General features: G+C 42.9%; 1 protein-coding gene across 1 annotated transcript in view; it reads left to right on the top strand.

The window, feature by feature from the left end:
• CDH13 (cadherin 13) overlaps nt 1-21,006 on the top strand; it is a 258,261-nt gene extending 237,255 nt beyond the window's left edge. Inside the window, exon 9 of the mRNA XM_044270012.1 lies at nt 15,398-21,006. Coding sequence (XP_044125947.1) covers nt 15,398-15,405 — 8 coding nt within the window. The 3' untranslated portion in view covers nt 15,406-21,006. The remainder of the gene's footprint in view (nt 1-15,397) is intronic.
• The last annotated feature ends 2,225 nt before the right edge of the window (nt 21,007-23,231 follow it).

Below are 23,231 nucleotides of genomic sequence, written 5' to 3'. Positions count from 1 at the left end.
AACGGAGCAACGGATGCGGACAGCACACGGAGGGCTGTTCGCGTCTTTTGCGGCCCCATTGAAGTGAATGGGTCCGCACCCGAGCCGCATTTTTTGCTGAACCAAACCACAGTCGTGTGCAAGAGGCCTTACTCAGATCACCACGGGGCCCCTTGTGGGCCCCTAGCGTCCGCACAGGTATTAGGTTACAATTAAGCCTTACGTTAAGGGGTTAAAAAAAAAAAATTCCCGCTTCCCACACTGTTCTGCGTGATTTGTCACAAGGCGACTGAAGATGATTAAAGGAAATCATTTCCCATTCATTCCCTCGTATAATATAATCATGAAGAAATTAATCTCTTTTTAAGGCAAAATGACGCGTTATAATCCGGACGGACGAGGAAATGGAGAAAAAAACGAACATTCCTCGTGTAACACAAAACTAATTATTTATTTTCATTTATCTGAGATTAATAATATCATCCGCCGGGGACAATGCCAGCACCCACTCACTTTAGAGTACATAAAACGGACAAGATGTGACATTTTCTTCAAGGAATTGTCCATCTTTTTGCCACTAGCTCTGAGCTGGACCATACAGCCTGTCTCTGCTTTTAATACCAAAATGTATCTTTTTTTGTATATTTTTTTTAAACAGTGCCTCTCTTGTCCAGGGGCTGTTTCTGATACTGCAATTTAAAGTGGATAAGGCTTATAGGGGCTGTCTGGCTTCAGCAAATAGCATTTATTATGTAGAGAAAGTGAATACAAGGCACTTACTAATGCATTGTGATTGTCCATATTGCTGCCTTTGCTGGCTGGATTCATTTTTCCATCACATTATACACTGCTAGTTTCCATGGTTACGAGTCACGACCATCCTGGAATCCATAATTGGTGGTCGTGCTTTCATACAATAGGACAAAAGCGCCAGCCTATGCGTGGCCCCACGGTCGCGGCCACCATAGAGGCCGGCGTTTTTTTCCTACAGAGTGCAAGCACGGCCACCGCTGATGGATTCCCGGGTGGCCGTAACCATGGAAACTAGCCGTGTATAATGTGATAGAAAAGGAAGCAATATGGACAATCACAATACATTAGTTAGTGCCTTGTATTCACTGTATCTACATGATAAATTATTTGCTGAAGTGAGAGGACTCCTTTAAGTAAACTTGGCAGGGCTGCAGTATCAGTCACAGCCTGTGTACAAGAGTGGCGCTGTCCGTCTTATTACTATGGGTATCATCAGGGTCACGGGAGGTGGAAAGAGGTGGAGCTTATCTTTAAAGGGACAGTGCCTCCGAAATAAAGTTAACTGATGGCAGTTACAGTATCTAATAGTTACTTTTATGTTCCTGACTTCTGCTTGAAGTTTTGAATCTGAAGTTTCAGCAAATTTCTGCCATAACAGGTGGTTTAAAGGGTTTCCTCCGGATCCTTCAGGGGGTTGTCCAAGTTTGGAAAAACGTAGCTGCTTTCTTCCAGGAACAGCTCCACTCCTGCCTACAGGTCGCGTCTGGTATTACCGCTCAGCTTTATAGAATGATTACCTAGTTGCCAACAGTCCAGTGACAGCTGGTGCCAGGCGGAGAATGGGCAGGGCTTATGTAAACTCTGCCCGATTTGGGGGTTGTTCTAGGGGGATAGGGTGACTTGTTCCTAATTTATCAAATGAAATGTTGCTTAGTATGTGATTAGGGCTGAGCTGCAATACCGCACACAACCTGTGGAGGGATGTGGCGCTGTGTTCAGGAGAAAGCGGCCATGTTTCTCTAGCCCTGTTCGACCCCTTTAATGCCGGCCTGGGACTTGTAGTACCTATACTGCCCAGACGACTGTGCTTTTTTGTTCCATCCACATAATCCTGATGTTTTTCACCTACAATATCCCTTTAAATCGGCTAAATAACAGTTCGGACTACCTGACTGGTGTGTCGCAGCGATTAGTATTTACGAGGCCGTGAGGCTGCACATGAAACGTTTACAGGCCCCTTCATTAGGACAAGTGGAATTTCAGTGCCCGATCCTTCAGGTCTGGCAGCAGCTCTCGCCTCTCTCGGCTCGGGGAGTCAGGAGGAATTACTTTCATTGAAGGTGTATGAGCACCTAAAGGTCCATGTTCAAGGCACTAAACCTAAAGGGGTTATTCCAGAATTAATGTAAAAACATGAAAATCAGACATCCTATAGAACATGACAATCTCTAACAAAGCTAGAACCAGCGCTGTACCTCACATGGATCCAGAGATCTTCTCATTCATTGCTCTGCTAGATTTATTTGAAATAAATATGAGCTGACAACTCAAGAGGCGTTAAGTTTCTGCTGCTACTCTCTCCCTAGCACAGCTTAGGAGGCGTGTCCTTTCCGCTGCAGCTCTCTCCCTATCACAGCTTAGGAGGCGTTTCCTTTCCGCTGCAGCTCTCTCCCTATCACAGCTCAGGAGGTGTATCTTTTCAGCTGCAGCTCCCTCCCTATCACAGCTTAGGAGACGTGTCCTTTCTGCTGCAGCTCTCTCCCTATCACAGCTTAGGAGGAGTGTCCTTTCTGCTGCAGCTCTCTCCCTATCACAGCTTAGGAGGTGTTTCCTTTCTGCTGCAGCTCTCTCCCTATCACAGCTTAGGAGGCATTTCCTTTCCGCTGCAGCTCTCTCCCTATCACAGCTTAGGAGGCATTTCCTTTCCGCTGCAGCTCTCTCCCTATCACAGATCAGGAGGCGTATCTTTTCAGCTGCAGCTCTCTCCCTATCACAGCTTAGGAGGCGTGTCCTTTCCGCTGCAGCTCTCTCCCTATCACATCGTAGGAGGTGTGTCCTTTCTTCTGCATCTCTCTACCTATGACAGCTCAGGAAGCTTTTCCTTTATGCTGCAGCTCTCTATCAAAGCTGTGGGGGAATATCCTTTCTGCTGAAACCCTCTCTATCACAACTCAAGTGGTGTGTCCTTTCAGCCGAATCTCTCTCTCTCTCTCTATCACAGCTCGGGAGACATGTATTTTCTGCTGCAGCTCTCTCTTTATCACAGCTCAGGGGATGTCCTTTCTACTGGATCTCTGTAGCTCTCTCTTCCATAGCTCATGGGGGTGTACTTTCTGCTGCAGCTCTCTCTCTCTCTCTCTCTCTCTATCACCACTTAAGGAGCAGGTCCTTTCTGCTGCAGCTCTCTCTTTAACAGCTCATGAGGGTGTACTTTCTGCTGCAGCTCTCTCTCTCTCTATCACCACTTAAGGAGCAGGTCCTTTCTGCTGCAGCTCTCTCTATCACAGCTCATGAGGGTGTACTTTCTGCTGCAGCTCTCTCTCTCTATAACTGTCACAGCTTCTAACAGTAGATACGCCTGGTGGCAGTTGAAGGATGGAACTGAGCATGTCCGACCACCTCACTTGTGGACAGGTAAATACGGAAAGGAACAAACAGCAGGTGGAGCTATAATGAGAGATTTTTTGGAATAACAATGGCTACATTTTTAATTACATGCAATTACAAGGCGTTGGTTTGAAAAATGTTAAATATTTAATATCTTAAAAAGTAAGAGCATATTGCTAGGATACAGCATCACTCTATGAAGATGGTGGTCCGACCTATGGGACTCCTACTGATCCTGAGAAAAAAGGGGCCACACTGCTGGTATAGCTGGTTGTCCCTGCCCAGCCGTGGCCTGGGCACCCACACGCAATGGGACCTGTTGCAATCTCCTACCCTGGCACATATCCCTTTCATTCTCAGGACCGACGATGAGACCTCCACCGATCATAAAGAGATTGCACCTCTTAGTCATCAGCCACCACTCTATAAGATGGGGGATACATTTCTGATCCCATGTCAGGCCAGGAACTGCACCACGTGTAGCCACCTGAAGGACACTTCTAGTGATCCCAAGTCACAATGTGATCATCCAACATCAGGAAAATCTGGATCGGACCACTGCTCCGCCATTGATGAGCATTGGGGGGACTTGCTACGGAGACACCACCATGTGTGGTCAGCTTGAAGGATGATAAAATCTTTAGCATGGACTGTCATGATGAAGACCTTAGAAGGAGGGAGCTGAAGACCTGATGGGGTTAAGTATAGGATTCAGCTATCCACCATTATAAACTCAGAAGAGCTTCATGTCTCCAGGCACCCAGGAGGAGCAACTTATTTTCCTTATTGCTAAAACCAGGAGGTCTACGTTTATTTAGGAGCCTTTGAAGGCCTTTTAGTGCTGATCTGTATTCTTTTGATGTTCGAACTGTGGAGTAAATTTCAGAAGTTCTGACATCAAAAGAAGCACAAGACAACTGGTGAGAGTGTAAGTGGCTCTTGTGCAGATTCATTAATATAAATTGAATTTTCACTCTATAGCGGTATAGGAGAAACGGCACAGACATTAGCCAAGTACCTTCCATCAAAGATATTCCGCTCCAGTAAAATACATTTATCTTCTTGCCAGGCTTGCTTCAAAAACCGCTGCCGCCATTCAGTCTGAGCACTTGTGCTCGACAGCATATTATGTAGATTGGGTTATACCTTACCAGACAATATGCCCAGGCATGGGCCGCAGTTCTGTTCTCCCTGATCTACCTGTAGATAGTGGATTTGGTTCAAGTCATTTTACAGTCAAGGATGATGACCACATAGCAAATCAATCACATGTTCCATTCTGCTTACCAGGGTTGTAGCTATAGAAGGTGCAGAGGTAGCCGCCACACCAGGGTCTGGATGCCTGAGTAGATCCAAAAGCCCCTCTGCTACAGTTTTTGTGTGATACCTGAGGAAGAGGTTGGTCCAGCCCTGAAACACGTTGCTATTTTACACAAATCTTCTGCTGTTATCATTCCTATCATCTGATTGGTTACACAGTGTTCTGTTTCCACCCCTGCACAACTGATCTTCTGCTGTCATCATTCCTAGCATCTGATTGGTTGCACAGTGTTCTGTCTCCACCCCATGCACAACTCATCCTCTTCTGCTGTCGTCATTCCTATCATCTGATTGGTTATACAGGGTTCTGTCTCCACCCCTGCACAACTCATCCTCTTCTGCTGTTGTCATTCCTATCATCTGATTGGTTACACTGTGTTCTGTCTCCACCCCTGCACAACTCATCCTCTTCTGCTGTCATCATTCCTATCATCTGATTGGTTACACGATGTTCTGTCTCCACCCCTGCACAACTGATCTTCTGCTGTCGTCATTCCTATCATCTGATTGGTTATACAGGGTTCTGTCTCCACCCCTGCACAACTCATCCTCTTCTGCTGTCATCATTCCTATCATCTGATTGGTTACACAGTGTTCTGTCTCCACCCCTGCACAACTCATCCTCTTCTGCTGTCATCATTCCTATCATCTGATTGGTTACACGATGTTCTGTCTCCACCCCTGCACAACTCATCCTCTTCTGTCATCATTCCTAACATCTGATTGGTTACACAGTTCTTTCTCTCCACCCCTGCACAATTAATCGTCTTCTGCTGCCGTCATTTCCGCCATTCTGACTGGTTGCACTGTGTTCTCTCTCCACCCGTGTACAACTCATCATCTACCACTCTTACTATTCCTATTATCATATAGAGCTTTGTCACTGGAATATAAGACATGATAGGGGGGATTCTGCACTCCAGAACTCTGGCCTCTAAAAGCAGGCTTAGTTGTGCAAACATTTGTGATCTTACACCACTCAACCCCAATATTGAAATGTGGATGTGGCTAGTTCTGTTAATGTCAAATTTAAGAAATTAAAAAGTTGAACAAATGTCGCAAACTGATCAATTTCTGATTAATATGGGTCAGACTCCTGGCACCACCACCAATTAGCTGTTTGAAGAGGTTGCGGTGCTTGGGCGAGTGCTGCGGCCTCCTCACAGCTAACCCAGCACAGCGCCGTATAGTGTACAGTGGCTGTGCTTGGTATTGCAGCTCAGGTCCATGTCACTGGCCTAGGAACAGGCTGTAGTGATCAAGTCTGGTGGGCCGTCCCACTGACCAGAAATTGATGTCATCCCAAGGACAGGTCATTAGTATTTTATTTCTGGGGGAAAAAAAAACTTTAATGAAAGCAATGGATACATTGTAATACATTTGAATTACTTATCCCGTTCTAACTGATTTGCTTGATGGCAAATGTAACGTTTCTTTAGATTGTTTCCAACTGGTTGAAAAGTTTTCTGTCGAAGATATTCATTTGTTAGTCATTATTCTACTCCTAACACAACGGTGTCAGCGTCTTACAATCCGGGCTTTTAGGCAGCGCCAACCATGTGAATTACCGCTCTGTGGAGAGAAAGTAATATTTTTCCTAAATTTGTTGCTCACTTTGCCACTTAGCAATTATTTTCAAGTACTGACACATCCATGCATGATGTAGAGCGCACTTCAGAGGCTCTTAATGCGCCTGTTGACGACGGAAAAATAAGGGAGAAACAAATATATGTGTCATTGTTCCGAAGTACCATTATACCGCACAATAGTGCGAGCACATAGTAATCTGGACAAGGAGCCGAGCGCTCCGTCTCCTGTAAACGGTCGCAGTAGGTAATGTTTGTATAGATGGAGCCCTTGTCAGGATCGCTCATGTGGGGGCTCGCTTGACAATGACACTTCACAGGGGTCCAAGCATGGCGTTATTTCATGCAGAATAAAGAGTGGCGGCACTTTTCAGTATGTACAGGTAAAGTGCGTGGGCGTTAGGTCTCCTGACCTAAACATCAGCCCCACAGGACAGGGCATCATGGGGTCAGATTATTCCTTGGACACCATCTACATTCGTTGCAGACCTTTTATGCCCGGAAACACCGGAGCCAATCAAAGCGAAATGAATTGAATTTGATCCGAATTTCCGGAAAAATGTGATTCAGCGCAAAGCTGAACTTCCTGGCGCCTCATAGTATCTTCATAAAAAAAAAAAAAAACATACTCCACTCATCCATTTGCTCGCGACAAGGTGTTTGTGACCATCTTGATAGCAGAAACCGTGTGAAATCTTGCGCGGGGTGACGTATGACATCATCATGCCGGAGCGCTGGGCAGGCACAGTAATGTCATCCGTGATGATATCACCACAGCCAGCTAGCGTGATGACATGATGATGTCATAACGCGACCGTACAAGATTTTGTGCGGTGTGATCATCAAGATGGCCGCGACGGCCTCTATGCAACAAATGGATAAGGAGAGTATTTTATTTTCTTTTTTTTTTTACCTGATTAGCCCCTGAAAGGCCAAAATGGTAGCCTCAGATGCCGCGCTCAGTGATGAAGGTGGCATCTGAGGGGTTCAATGACGGGGGATGGGGGGGGGCAGTAGGGATCACCGTTCCCCGTAACTGCACCCGCTACATACAAAGGAATGCGCTTTGTGACAAAGTAATTCGCCACAAATTGAATTTTCCTGCAAAATTCGGCGAAGCGACTGAATAAAATTTTTCATAACTTTGCTCATCCCTACCGAGGGCTATACAGACGTCCTGTACTGGAGGGGAAAGGCTTAGCAGGCCCAATCCAACCTTCCTTAAAAAATCCAGGCCCAGAATGGACACTTGAAGGGATTTTCCAGAATTGGATCAACATAGATGCTTTCTTTTCAAAAACAGCGCCACTTTTGTCCACAGGCTACGAGTGTTATTGCAGCCCAACCTCATTCACTTAATCTGAGCTGCAATACCACTACGGATGGACAGGGACGGATTCAGTGCCTCTTGGGCCCCTAGCCTAAGTAATGTCTGGGAGCCCCGGACTCTTTGACTCTGCCCTGTAGTGCTGCTAAACTTTGCCCCATAGCAGGGCTAAACTCCACCCCATTGCACCTCTATTACAGTGACTTTTTAGATGCCCCCCTATATAATACAATGCCCACTTATGTGCCCCAACACAGAAAAATGCCCCATATGTTCCCCGACCACAGTATAATGCCCACTGGTATTCCCCCAGCACAATATGGTTCCCTCAACACAATATGGTGCCACTTATGTGACCCCAACACAATACAGTCCACCTTTCTGTGTCCCCCAACACCGCCAGTCACAGAATGAATAGTGGGACAGGACGCTGGCGGCTCCCTGCTTCACCATTGTATTCAACTGTATCCATATCCCGCAGGTGCACATGCAGTCGAAATTCATGCCGCTATATCTCTGGGGTCCCCATTGCATTGTTTGCTTAGTGGCAGCTGTATCTTTAAGAAAGAGGACTTGTTTCTCTAATCATGGACAATCCCTTTAAGACCTTTGTCAATGGGCCAATGATCAGTCAGATGAGCAGTCATAGGAGCGCTCATACCAGATTATCGACCAGTGTAAACAGAGCAGTGGTTGTGTTTGTCAGATGATCAGATCTTTCGTACAGACAAGAAAAACAGGGCAGTTGCCGCTGATACAACGTAACTGCATAAGGGACAAGCGATCGTACTGACGATCATTCATTCCCTGTGTAGTTTCCATCAGCCGATGTGAAGGCTATTGAAAGGAGTGCTGGTCTACTTGAGTTATCGGCACTGGTTATGGCCTGGCATTGTCCCATCTAGAAAGACTCTTATCAAGGTCCCAACAAACGTCTACCGAGAGAACAAAGTGTTCCTGTACTTTTTATGCATATACAGTACTTCTAATTCAAAGAGTTTTCTTTATTTTCATGACTATGAAAATTGTAGATTCACACTGAAGGCATCAAAACTATGAATTAACACATGTGGAATTATATACATAACAAAAAAGTGTGAAACAACTGAAAATATGTAATATTCTAGGTTCTTCAGAGTAGCCACCTTTTGCTTTGATTACTGCTTTGCACACTCTTGGCATTCTCTTGATGAGCTTCAAGAGGTAGTCACCTGAAATGGTTTTCACTTCACAGGTGTGCCCTGTCAGGTTTAATAAGTGGGATTTCTTGCCTTATAAATGGGGTTGGGACCATCAGTTGCGTTGAGGAGAAGTCAGGTGGATACAAAGCTGATAGTCCTACTGAATAGACTGTTAGCTGCTTTTTTCTTGCCATAATGCAAATTCTATCAGTCTATTCAGTAGGACTATCAGCTATGTATCCACCTGACTTCTCCACAACGCAACTGATGGTCCCAACCCCATTTATAAGGCAAGAAATCCCACTTATTAAACCTGACAGGGCACACCTGTGAAGTGAAAACCATTTCAGGTGACTACCTCTTGAAGCTCATCAAGAGAATGCCAAGAGTGTGCAAAGCAGTAATCAAAGCAAAAGGCGGCTACTTTGAAGAACCTAGAATATTACATATTTTCAGTTGTTTCACACTTGTTTGTTATGTATATAATTCCACATGTGTTAATTCATAGTTTTGATGCCTTCATAGTCATGAAAATAAAGAAAACTCTTTGAATGAGAAGGTGTGTCCAAACTTTTGGTCTGTACTGTACGTATTTCCAACCGAAAAATAATCATTACAGGCATGTGACCGCTGAGCCTCTGCAGTGATGTGTCCTTTTTGCACATGTGACGGCTGAGGCCAGTTATTGGATGCAGCAGTCACATGAATGTAAAGTCAGGTCATTACTTCTAGTTCAGAGAGAGGACTGGAAATAGCGGAGGTTGGGAGCCATGGTGCTGGAACGTCGGGACTTTCAGAGTTTAAGTACAAACCCCCCCTTCTCTACCTAAGTTTAGCTAAGTGTACTTACTAGTTGAACAACCCATTTCATTTTGATTCAGACATAATTATTGGATTAGGTTCCCAAGATTTCCAAGCACGTCGATGCCATGTCCCAAAAGAGGTGGCCACACAAGCAAAGTCAACCTCCATTATAGCTATGGAAGCACCACTCTAAAGCAAGCTTGACATGGAGTAATTGGGGCCCTCAAATGGAGTCAAATGTCACTTCTAAGGCCCCCATAATGCATTGTGCTCTATGTATGTGAAGGTGTATACCAGACCGGCGTCCTTCTCTACTGAATCTTCAACCTGTCAATTAACACCAGAATCAGGACAGATCCAAGAACTCTGCTTCCCAGTTAACCCCATCACCATCTCTCAGGAGGAAAACAAGAACTTTTTATTCACCATCCAATTAATAAGACGTCCCCGAGCACAAAGTGCAGTTCTCTGAACAAGGCACGTTCTGTCATCAAATGACCTTCATTTCAAATGCTTTATTGAATTAATTACTGTTAATTATCCTCCTCGGCAGCGGGAGATACAGGGAATAGAGATAGATTGTTCTGCTTGTTGGAAGCCAAAAAAAATCTTCATTATAGTTTTGTTGTAAATTGTTTCCAAGATGCCCCATGTAAACGCCAGTGGGTCCTTGTGCAAGATGAACCAGGGATACTCTAGACACCACTGATACACTGTGTGAAGCCTTTTGAGGTGGTGGAGCATGTGGCAGGGATTTACACTTTGGTGTCTTTCTTTGGGTATAGTTGAGTTGAGCACTACTACTACTAGACTAGAACCCAACTAGCTTGGTGATCAGAGATGGGAGCTTCAGAACCTCAGTTGCTTCCTTGCCTCTGTTCTCATGGTGGGTTCTAGCCTCAACCTGCCCAAAACGCTTGATCAAAGCTTGTAAAATCCAGGTTGTGGCCATTACAGTCTACGCCAGCCCATTCTTACTCCCTCATAGAGATGAGCGAATGGATTCCAAAAGAATTGGGTTTTCACCAATTTTACAAAAACTCTTCGAAACGAATCCAAAGTTTTGGACGAATCGTTAATGCTAGCGATGGAAACAGGGCAGGGAAGATGAACATGGAGGATCACATGACACTTGGTGGAGACCGTCAAGCTACTTTGCAGTCAGCCTGACAGCCAATCAGGAGGTAGGATATTGGCTGGTCTACTAGGCTCTGTGCTAGCTCTGACGCCATTATGAGCTCAGTCACTGATGTGATGGGACTTGTCTGCCATGTCTCTGACAGACATCGATTAGACACACAGCTATTTTAGGATCTCGCAGGGACAGTGTAGGGATTGTGAAGAACCTATATTTAGGTAGAATAAATTGCTTGGTTTTATCATCATTAGGCACACCATATAGGCAGTTGTGTTTCTTCATGTGTTGCACTCACTGCCCAAATATCATATAAAGAGACAGTACTCTTTTTTCTGAACATGAGCCAGCCTCTTTAGTCCAAAAACGTCTTGCAAAGCTTCTACGGCTCATAAGTGTTTTATATGCATACTTCCCAGCATCGACAGCAGCATAGATTTCACTGTGTGCGCTGCGCAATTGCATCTTTTTCTTTCCTAAAACCTGTTGCAATTTTTTCAAGATCTATAAGTGCCCAATTAAGCACATTTTAGTGCATCAATACCAGTGTAGAGTGTGGTCTCAGCAAGGGAATGTTTAATGGGGCCCATATTTTTTTACCCCAAAAAAATGTTGCAATTTTCTATCATTTAAAGATGGGTCCTCTCACATCAGCAAGTAGCATTTACTATGTGGACACAGTTAATACAAGGCACTTACTAATGTATTGTGGTTCTCCATATTGCCTCCTTTGCTGGCTGGATTCATTTTTCCATTACATTATACACTTCTTGTTTCCATGGTTACGACCACCCTCCAATCCATCAGTGATGGTCATTCTTGCACGCTATAGGAAAAAGCACCAGCCTGTGTGCGCTCTTGCGGTCCTGGCCACCAGAGCGGCCAGCACTTTTTCTTATAGTTTGCAAGCACGACCACCACTGCTGGATTGCAGGGTGGTCGTAACCATACCATGGAAAGGAGAAGTGTATAATGTGATGGAAAAATAAATCCAGCCAGCAAAGGAAGCAATATGGATAATAACAATACATTAGTAAGTGCCTTATATTAACCATCTCTACATGATAAATGTTACTTGCTGAAATGAGACAACCCCTTTAAGTATACTGCTTCTTCAGATACTAGGGCATGTATGTATACATTTTTGTTTTAGATCAAGCTACTACCTCTTCTGATACTATCCTGTGTGTATATAAACACTACCAGGCTTCTGCCCCCAATATGGGACAATCTTTGCAACATAAAAAAAAATATTAAAAGCATGACATCTTAGGACACAGTGTGTTTTTGAACATGCTATGTTACCACTGTCAGTTATGAGTTATATAGTGTCATTCTTACATTATTTGAGAGCAGAAAATTTGAAAAAAAGGGCCAAGAGAGTAACAAATATGTCCTAGGAGAACCTCAGGGTGTCCAACACAAATTTTTAGGCCAATTGGAGAACTTTTGATTCAGGTAGAATCAATTCAGACCCAAATCTAATTCTTTGACCAATTTGTTGGAATCGGACCCGAAACAATTTTAAAAATTTTTCCCATCCCTTCTTTTTATTCTTCTCCAATTTTAATCCCTCTTTTTTCCCTTCTCTTCTCCAAATCACAATCCTTTTCCTCAACATGGGTCAACTGATGCCATATCTCCACCACTACCTCAAATCACGGAGCTACATCACTCAAGTGATTCCTAGCAACGTCCACCATCCCTTTGAAAACTCTTCTGCCCCCCCCCCCCCCCCCCAAGACCAAAATATCTCCTACTTACTCAGGCGGCATTCCCTCCCCTCAGGTGCAGCACAAGTTGTATAAAATCACTTCAATTACACATATTTATCTAACAGTGACTACTTTGCCTTTTATCCCATCACGACTCCACGGTAGCTGACACAATGGTTACTCGGATTTTGCATAAGGTATTTATTCAATGACAGTTTTATTTTTACCTAATGTGTTTCAACTCGAGACCCCCGACTGTGCACACTTGAGTCATGATATTCACCAGCCATTGCGTTACGAACAAATGTGTCAGGGATTTAATGTCTGCAAGACTTTAACCAGGTCTATTCTCACCACAGTAGGTCTGAATATTTGCATTCAATCCGTGATGATTTACTGGTTACAGTTAAAGTCACACATTTGGGAACAGAAATCCATATATTTTTGGGAGAAGCGTTGAGTGATCAATATATGATATAGCGGTGCCTCTGAGCAATGGGCAGAGGGTACTTACCTGATGCATTAGGTTATAGCTAAACATGGCAGATATTATCAATACTTTAGTGAAATTTTACAGACAGAACATCCAGCATGACTGGACAACTTCATGGATGGGACCCAGTAGTGTCTTTGGGGCACATTTATTAAGACCAGCGTTTTAGACGCTGGTCTTAATAAAGGCCTATAGCTGGTGGTGGATCCACAGAGTTATGAAGAGACGCCGGCCTCTCCATAACTTCGGCACATCCAGCGCCAGTTCTAAATGTAGGACAGCTTCCTTGGTGTCTCACATTTAGACCTTTTTCTACTCGTAAAACAGGCGTATAAAATGATAAATTAGACGGGCCTGCCGGCGTGTCCCCTTTCCCGCCCATGCCACCCCCACTTATTTAGACCTGGCGTGATCGAGGAAAAGTCTGCACCTGAAATGTGCCTAATTTAGGCGTATTTCAGATTAAAAAAATTACCCCCTTTGTGTCTCTGGACCTTTTACCCATACAACCTACAAAATACAAACCCCTTCTTGTAGGATGTCGGCAATGTGCTCCACCGGCTTTTGAAAGATCCCTTATCAATCATTACCTCGCCTGAAAGGTAAAAATGGCTACATAACTTAGAATGTTGTTGGCTGACAACTATTCTGACACCTCATACACTTGCATGCAGAGGCGGACTGGGAACTTAAAGTGGCCCTGGCAAAAAAAATTTAAGTGGCCCCATTCTGTAGGCAGGGCGTGGAAACACAAGTAGGCAGGGTCAACAATACCATAGTGCAAAATACCATCCCATCAGAACCAAATAACACAGTGTAGTGCTCAATATACTGCCCCAAAAGCTGGCCCTCTATGGTGGCCATCAATAGCTACCATTATCTTCTGTCCTCCTTCTCCAGTTGTCTATGGAACAGTGGGCTTAGAAGGTGAGGTGCAGGCTACAGCAGTTAAATTCGGGAGGGCATGTGCAGTCTCTGGCTGGGTACATAGGTACCTGATTCTCACAGCGTCAATTACTGTTATTGTTGAGAGCTCATTGTGTACCCAGTCAGCGGTAGAGAGGAGGACTTGGGTGGCCCCTGGGGCTTTGGCCCACTGGGAAATTTCACTGTAGGGTCTATGGCCAATCCGCCCCTGCTTGCATGCTTAGCTTGGCTGTGGAAAAGGGAGAGGGAAGAGTAAATCCTGAAAGACACTTCTGCCCAACTCATGTCCAACCCATCTTTCCCCCTACATCCGTCATCAAGGGCATACCAGTATTTCTCCATACACATTAGATGGTTGGCCAGTCCCACCAAAATCAAGGTTCGGTTCTCCCTCCAGAGTATAGACAGAATGACTGATGTAAAGCTATTATTCTGTCTGTCTCTGATTCTGTTTTCTAAAAGAGACATTGATTCTCCAAAAAGAACCCACATAATGTAATGGGTTGACTTCTTTGCACTTATCTTGAGACTAGACTTCCTCTAGTTAGGCTCTTTTCCCTTCAGGTAAGGGGGAGTAAGACATAGCAACTGTTCTATAAACCAACTTTTGATGCCCAGAGCATATCACTTCTCTTCCCCCAAACATAAATAGGAAGGAACTAATAGAGCTTATTGCCAAAGCAGAAGATCTGTCCCATCTGGAGATGTTCCTATTCAGAACTTGATTGGCAAATCTAAGCACAAAGCAGAAGCCTGAAGAAAAAAACATTTGGTGGTCTCAAATCTCCCACAATTTACACTTGGACATTTACTTGTATGTGTATAAATACTATTTAGGTGGGACTGTTCATTACACAAGCTGCTCAAAGACCTGAAATTATGAATAGTAGAATTGTCCTTTCAACCAGGGCTGATAGTAGGTTGACTGATAACCTCTCTCACTTTTTGGTGTACCATATCAAATCCAAGCAGTACAATTCATATGGTGCATCAACAACACTGCCCAATCAATAAACTAGAGAATGTAGCTGTCCTTCTATAGTTTCAAACACCAAGCGTGGAAGCTCTGGTTTCCTATGTTATTAGTGGCACCTCCTTGAGCAGAGATAGCATCTTCTCCTTTTATCTCCATACTGTGTGTCCCACAACCTTCGCCCTAACCCAAAAAGGGAAGCAGTGTAGGGGTTAAAAAAAAAAAGGATATGCATATTTTTTATTTTAAGCGGCTGCTGCCCTAGGCTCTGGACCCACGATGCCTAGTGCTAAATGTGGATCTGGTCAAAACCAATAAGACGTCAACTGTTAACTTGTAAAGGTTATATAGGTCTTCCCCATTATTTCTTCAGACTTGCCATTGAGAAGGTTCCGACCCTTCTCTCCACTAGAAAAGACAATCTTCGTATGTAACCTCATACCTCTTGCCGGGGCTCAGATTAAATGCAGCCTGAATTCAATTCATTCTTGCCCGATGCTGATAAATGACATTGTTACCTATGAAATATTCACTTCGAGGCTTTTCATCTTTAATAACAAGTCATTTTTTTCATTTTTTTATTCTGGTTTCATATAGGTCTGTGAGCACCGGGAACTTTCAACACTGGCTATCACATCGCCATGGAAACACGAAGAGGGGAAAGTAAAAAAAAAAAAAATGTTTATCCGAAGATTGCAGTATACAGTTCCTTCAAGATCAGGCCTCAGTTCCTCCAGACTCTTTAATTTGCAACCTCAATTAGTCTATAAAATGGTACACCAGTCCTTGACAGCCTACGATTCTGCATTCTTTGTATTAACGGATCCCTGCCGGAGATACCAGTGCTTACGAGATTTTTTTTCTTCTTTTTGCCGAAAAGACGATGAGACTATTGTTAGGACTACTACTGCTCGAGGCGGAACACACTGATCCTATAGGCGCCTACACACAGTTTGTTTTTACATTGTTGTACCGATTATCGAACCTAAAAGAGTTTGTCTGTCAGATTTGCGTGTACGTGTGCTTCATTTTAACACAGACTGCCTCCCCTAAACCCAGACGCAGCTCGTAGGCTGCGAGCGACGCGTTTCGAGGCAGCATGTTGTGTGCATTGAACCGAAACACTTTTAGAGAAGTACAGCGAAGGATTCCTTAATGGGTTCATGTTAATAAGATTACCAATCAGTAGTTGACAAGAAGGCAGCAATGCAAAGCTGGGACAGCGAAATAACGCATTAAGGATACATCCACATTGCAAATAAAATGTAATAAGATGCCACTTAAACACATTGTAAGCCTGTCAGAAGTAATTAGAGGGTATTAACCCCTTCCTTAGCAGAAGACGATGGTACTAGTAAACCAGTTGGTCATAATGGAAGGGATTGCACTTAATGGTACATGCTTCAAAATGTTGCATCGATGAGTTTCCTGCATCGTAACAACGCCTTTCTCTGCGAGGATATCCAAGAGCCTGGCTTCTTCTTGGTGCTTCAGGGTCTGCAAAATGTTATTTCTAAGTGGTCTGTGCACTCTTGTGACATAGAAGGTGTTATAAGAATATGCAATTGTGTCTTCGGGGAAAAGTAGAGTTTGTCGAGCGCAGTTTACTATTTGAATATCTATAAAATTGTAAAATAGATGATAATATATATATAGAATACAGCAGGTGGAATATTTTATAATGAAAAGCTCAAAGCGAGTCTGCCGCCTGGATCGACTTCAGCTTTTATTTTATTTTGTAGGTAGTGAGAAACAGGTGCCTCTGGCCATCATCAACATCTATATACTAGTTAATGGTCCCATTTTTTTTCTAGGACTGTCCAGCAAACCAGACCGGAAAAGGGGTCAGCATTTATTAGAATTTGCATTACAGGAGACATTACTGGTCTGTACTGGGATCCTCCCAGTAGCTGGAGACTGCGCTCTTTAATAGAAGTGGTGGGAAGAACAAGGTCATGGCTTTTCTTTATTGCTCTTTTTGTTGTTTTTATGTCATTCAAATTGGAACAAGTTCAAGACCTTAGAGCTAGGCTAGACTTTCCTTCACCCAGGCAAAAACACTCAGTTTCTGTGCCTGTTGACTTATTGATACCCCTGGCAATGATCAGTCAAGATACATCCTCCACCTAGCTAGATTCCTGGAATGGGAGCAGGTCCAGGAAGCTGAGAGATGAGGAGGTGCATTATGGGTTTATTGTCTTAACCTCTGACTTTGGTGTTATTAGTTGTTGCTCTTTCTTTGATTAAAAAGAAGAGGCCACACAATGTCATCGACTTATAAGTCAAACCTAACAAGCTACTGTTTATTCATTTGGAACAAGAAAAAAACAAACAAAAAAAGAGCTTGTAAGGGGTATAAGTTCAATACCTCCAGTAAAGTCTTCAGGTCTATTATAATTTGGGGAGCCCTCCCTCTCTATCTCTCAACCTGGTGTGGACAGTAAGAGGACTACCACCCCGAACAATCTACTGTGTTGGAGATCGCCCTACCTCCAAACAACTCTCCATATCTTAGCTTTTTCTTGTGAATTTGGCACAGGAGGAGCAGGCTATGAAGGTTAACTCAACTCACACCATCTCCTGACAATTTTCCCGTCTGGATGTGCCCCCAATCACCCGATGAACAAGCGATACTAGTTCATAGGGTGACCCTGCCGCTCGTGCAGGCACTTTATTCATAGTCTCTGGGCGGCAGATTGTGTGGTCTAAACAGCAAAGCCATGATTCTGTATCAGGACGAGGGATCACAAAAAAGACCATGTAATTGTGCAGTCTCCTTCACTGAACGAGAAGCCGACTGCCGGGAAGGAACGCTTCCTTCCTGACTATCGGCCGCTGCATCGCCCCGTGTAGACCCATCTTTACTCACTGCATACAACTAATAAAGTAATAATTAAAGGTAAAGAACCAATAAGAGTCACACAGTAGGATAAAAGCTAGGCAAAATCAGTTTTCATGTTCTTACATATTAAGCTGTAGAGCTCCAAGTACGATAATCAGTAAAAGAGTAGAGAAGCATCACTAATGGTTTGTAATCTACTGTAATCAGTTTATCCAAATGCCTTTAAAAAAAACAATTTCAGAGTTTTAAATTTTTTTTATTCTTATATTTATGTTCATACACAACCAAATTCTAAAGCCCCACCTAATTGGAAATTGGATTTTCTGAAATGTACGAACACCTCTGAGCCAATTGCAAGATCTTACCACATTCTCATAGAAAAGAGAAAGGGAGGCTCCAGGCATCCAGGATATTTTCCTATCTCAAAAAGTTCTGCAATTAATATAGAGTATTTAGAAAATTACAGAAAGCTTAAACAATATTTATCCCACGCTGTTAGCTGGTAGTAGGAAAAAAGAACAAATACGGCTAGAAGTAAAATAACATAAGGCATTCTTCATGAAAAAAAGAAAAAATACATATAGTAAAGGTTCCATAGCCATAAGGTGTGAAAAAAGCTGAAAGCATCTGGCATGCTTAATATGGCGTTAAGACACACCGAGAGGAAAGGTCGCATCTTGGCAAAGTGCCCGTAGAAAGTGTATTATAGATTGCTGGCTAAATCTTAAAATAAAGCACCTGAAAAGAATTTGCTGTAATGAATGGTTAACCTTCTACTGGAATAAATGTCTGTTAGGTTTTCTTGGAAAATGGGTTACACAATCCAATCACAGTCCAATCCACATTAGAGACGGTTAGATATGAAATGGACAATGTGTTCTTCAAATACTTGAAAGAATGCATCAATGCTTTCCGTTGAGTTGCAAAATATTTCTACAAAGAGCCAGTCTTTCCACTTTAAAGGATCTGGTTCTTGGCTCGTGACCTGTCAATGATGGGTTCAACACTAGCATCTTCGATCTGATCCATCCATCGGTGGTCTTGAAGACCATTAAGTTGATGGCAACTACCAAGACTAATGTCATGATATATAGACCTATGGTTTCCAACCCTTGACCACTGGCCAACCCTCTCTTTTGCCATACACCACCCATAAAGAGTAGAAGGAGTAGTAGCACGGTAGGATCATTCTTGCTAACATAATGGATACAAGAAACCAACATGTTTCTCATTCCATTTTCTTAAACTGTGATAAAGATTTATCGGAACTGTTAGATGTTAAAGATTTATCTAAACTTTATCTACATCCACGCAATTAACACTATTTGTCCCATGAGGTCATGCCCCTATCTTGATAACCCAGAGTTATTTTGTACCCAAGGATCAAGAAACTTGGAGGTTAGGAATGTGGGAGGAATATGATCCACATCTGTTTAATGATTCCTATATTTTTTTTCTATAAAAGCAGATAAGTTATAGCTTTTTTTAGGGCACATTGACCCATTGTGGATTGCACCAATTGAGGTCACAGAATGGTTAAACATATTCTTGTACATTTTTTTTTTTCTGGTGGGTGCAGTAGAGGAATTAGGAACATATTTCAGTTTTGGGCCTCATTTTGTAAATATGGTGTGTGAAATACATAGTAACAGAACCTTGACTGGAATCAGTCCATTGTAAAGGGACAGATATCCTCCAATCAATGGTCTTCTATTAAAAAGTGCAAGTTCCACAGGTTCTGGGTGTTTGGCATCTTCTAGTTCATGTTCATGGTCAAGAATGAGATTTTTCGACCAACAGTTCTGCTTATCAAAAGAAGACAATCTAAGACTTCTTATTATTTCCCAAGAATAATTAATATTCCATAATCCATAATCCGCCATAAAACTTGCATTTTCTTTTCTCTCCCAGTTGACTGTGATGCAAAAACCAAATGAATGGTTCAAATCAAGTCTGGTGTCATATTCCTCAACTTGGTATGCCCTATTGCTGGTCCTGTGCACCCCCTGGTCCTGTGCACCCCCTAATTACAAAATGCATGTGAGAATTTTAGGAAGTTTCCAGAAAAAAAAGTCGTCATGAAAAAGTCTTGTTAGTAGTAGCTGTTTTATCCAGCCATGCAACCATATCTCCAAACACCAAGAGGCCACCTAGATGTTTAGAAGTTGAAATACACAGAGAGGTGCGAATGCTACTTAGAGATATAGGAAGGCAAGAGGCTATCAAGGTTGTTTTTTGCCAGATGGGGTGATTGTATAAAGTAAGAGCCACTAGGATTTACCAAAGTTATTTCTTGAGAACATTTATAGGTAAGGCAGTGAATCCTGCAGCCCTGATCTAGATTAGATATTTTGGTTACAGATTTTTTTTTTATGTTTTCAATTGGTGTATAACCTCCCTGGTTCTAATGTAAGGTTGTTACTAGATTCTCATTAATCTTTTAGACATCACCTCCTCATCAGTTGAACAAGATCATAATTTATTCCTGTATCTGAAAATTGTGCAATTGCATTTGTCTGTAACTGAAAAACCTAGATCCGTAGAGAAACTAAGGCATCTTATTCTGGATATATGGCATTGTTGGTCTTCTTATCCTAACGTGGACAGCATTCAATGATTTAGTGTTGAATAACTATTCCACTGATTGGTTCATTAGTCACAATATCAAAAGATGAAACCCAGCTGAAAATGATCTTCGGACATATCATGGACACACCTAGGTGGAATCCTGAATCTCAGACTATCACCTCTTTCAAGAATAGAAGGATGTGGATCTCTAAAAGTGCCCAAATTCCTTCAGCGAGACTGAGAATTCTAGAAATCTCTGACATTTGAATCAACATTTTGAACCTTTCTTAAGATTATTCTGTCTGAGATTTCCAGTGTTGGAAACATCTTGGCACCACCAAAAGGGTTTGGGAACTCAGTAGCTGAATGGAGGTCCAACCTTATAGGAATTTGAAAAGGTGATCTTCTAGCCTAGCGTATGTCTATGACATGTTGGAAGATGACCTTTGGTTGCATTTCCTCTTTAGGGGATCCCTTAGGTAACTAATAAATCCTCTCTTATAGGAAACACTTACAAAATGGTTGCCTCCCTTGTCAGAAGGCATACTAAAGGAATCTGGAAATTCTGAGAAACTTTTTTTAACTTTTTATTTTCGGTCTAATATAATTTACAATAAAACAGTCAATATTTTTTCCAAGCACATGTAGTTTTGACACCGATTCCAGGCCTTAGTTGCTGAACTGCTTGCTGTTCCTGAGGTGTAAATAAGCATTTTTTGATTCATGATGTGGTTGCAAAGAAACTTGTAATTTATTTGTGAAATGCTGAAATAAAGGAAATCTGGACTTTTGCCTACTTGGTTTGATCAGATGTGTTTTTTTCCTCTATGACTTTCCTTTAAAGTTACAGATGCTCCAGGCAAAGCTATGTCCAGAACTGCTGCCTGCATTTCTGGATTACCAGATGACAGCGCGAGAACACCACAATTAGCAAGTGCAATTCTTATTACCTGTAACTTACCACATTTTCATTGTATAACAATACTTTAAGACTCGTGCCCATTACAATGCCGCGTTGCATGGACCTGCAGGTCCACCCCATAGTGCCTTCTCCAAGATTCTATGTAAAGGTCGGTATAAGATGGTCCTACAGGTAATGCAGATCTCCACTATAGCCATGTATGCAGGCATTTATTGTCTATTTAGGTGGTGCTCATAGACAATGTCAGACTCAAATTGTGTTACCTTACACAAATATAATAATGGTCTTCACAACCAAGAAGTTATCCTCAGACTAATTTGAAAGAGTGTCAGAGAAGGATCCTCTTTTTGCCTTTGTGTGCTACTGCATGTGTATCTGTAATATACTCCTGACCAGGGAAGGAGATTCAGCCCAGGCATGAAGTTGACAGGGAATACTGTTCCAGTGTGGGCACATGTGTGCAAACAGCAGATGTTTAGCTCGGGGGAGCTAGAACCTGGAGAAACAGAGCCACAAGAGGAGCAGCTCTGGCCTTTATCAACAGTAGACTGTTAGAACCAGCCAGAAACTGAAGCAATTGGTGGGAAAGAGTTCAGGAATGGACAGTACAAGCCACTGTGCTCCTGGAGACCACAGACAAGTCGCATCCCCAGAAAATTGCACCTGCACAATATTTGACTTTCACTTAAATTGTTACGTTTCAGGTGCTGGCAGCTGCTTCAAAGCACTAATTAGTTGGGGTGCCAGGTGGTCAGACCCCACCAATCGGATACTGATGAGCTATCCAGTAGATAGGTCACCAATATCTAAAAGGTGGAAAATCCCTTAAAGTCTGCTTGTCACCTATTCCAATTGCACCTAATCTACACAAGACCAGATCTAGGAGAACCAGAAGGAGACAATGCAGGAGCTTTCTAAACATATGACCTATAAGTGCAACAAGGTGTTGTTCCTTGACATTGACACTTGTCTTACTCATGTGTACCACCTTTATTCCTGGTGGTCCTGCCCATGAAGAGCCTTCTTATAACATACACCAATGATCACAGAGTATGACACTGCAGGGACCCCTAGCAATCATCTGCATTCTGTTGAAGAACCTGGTAGAAAATCTTCAGTTTCCCTGCAGTCCCACCATGATTCTCATTGAAGTCAGTCAGTTGTCTCTACAGTACATGCATCTCCGAGAATGAGATCCGCTCCTTTTTTCTCATCCTTGCTAATAGTTGAGGGTCCTGAATGGGCAACCTTCTCTATTAACTTCACTAAGGTATGAAAATTGGGCTTTCTAGACAAGATCAAAATTGAAAAGAGGTTGACTACCAGATTGTTGACTCACCTTATAAATTTATTTTACTAGGCGTTTCCCGGACAGATGTAGGAATCTATATGACCAAAAAATGCCAAGTCTCAGCAGAAAGAATCCTTGCGCAATTGTTTATGGCAAACTCCAGCTATTTAACATGTTGCAGCCTCATTATAATGAGCTACTTAGCAATTCAGCACTTTACGGCCCTGACAGAAGTGAGATAAATCCTTCCCGTGATGTCCCTGGATGTAGACACAGCGCTCCAGGTCCTGCTCACTCCCGTTTAATTGGTATGGCTTTCACGCATCATTCCCGAGAAAAAAGGGGGTCAATTATCGTAAATCCTCAAGTTATCACACAACCCGAGTCATATTTCCTAATAATGCGGCCAAATTGAATCCGTTTAGTGACTTAATTACTGCTGGTGGAGGTTTTCCATTATTCAGCAGCATAAATACTCGAAATAAGGTTTATTATCCTCAGATAAAGCCATTTTTTTTTCCCGACCGGCTCAGTCATTTGTACTTCATTACGAAACATTGACGTCTTGCAGTTTTATGGAAGTAAATACCAGGCGAGAGAAAGGCATCACGTCTGCAGTAATTCATGGGCAATGTATTCATTTTCCCATTGCCTTTAAGTCGAAAGCCAACCATGCATTTCAGAGAGCACCCGTCTGACAGCTAGTCCTCCCCCATACACATGCATGCTCAGCCAGACCAAGCATGCATGTGTCCTCAATAGCATTGGGGGAGAAAGGGGCTGCAGGCTTATCTGCCCTGAGAACAAA

Source organism: Bufo gargarizans, chromosome 10 (genome assembly GCF_014858855.1).
Source record: "Bufo gargarizans isolate SCDJY-AF-19 chromosome 10, ASM1485885v1, whole genome shotgun sequence".
NCBI lineage: Eukaryota > Metazoa > Chordata > Amphibia > Anura > Bufonidae > Bufo > Bufo gargarizans.
Note: the sequence above shows the minus strand (reverse complement) of the source record. Positions and strands in the feature narration are given on the sequence as shown.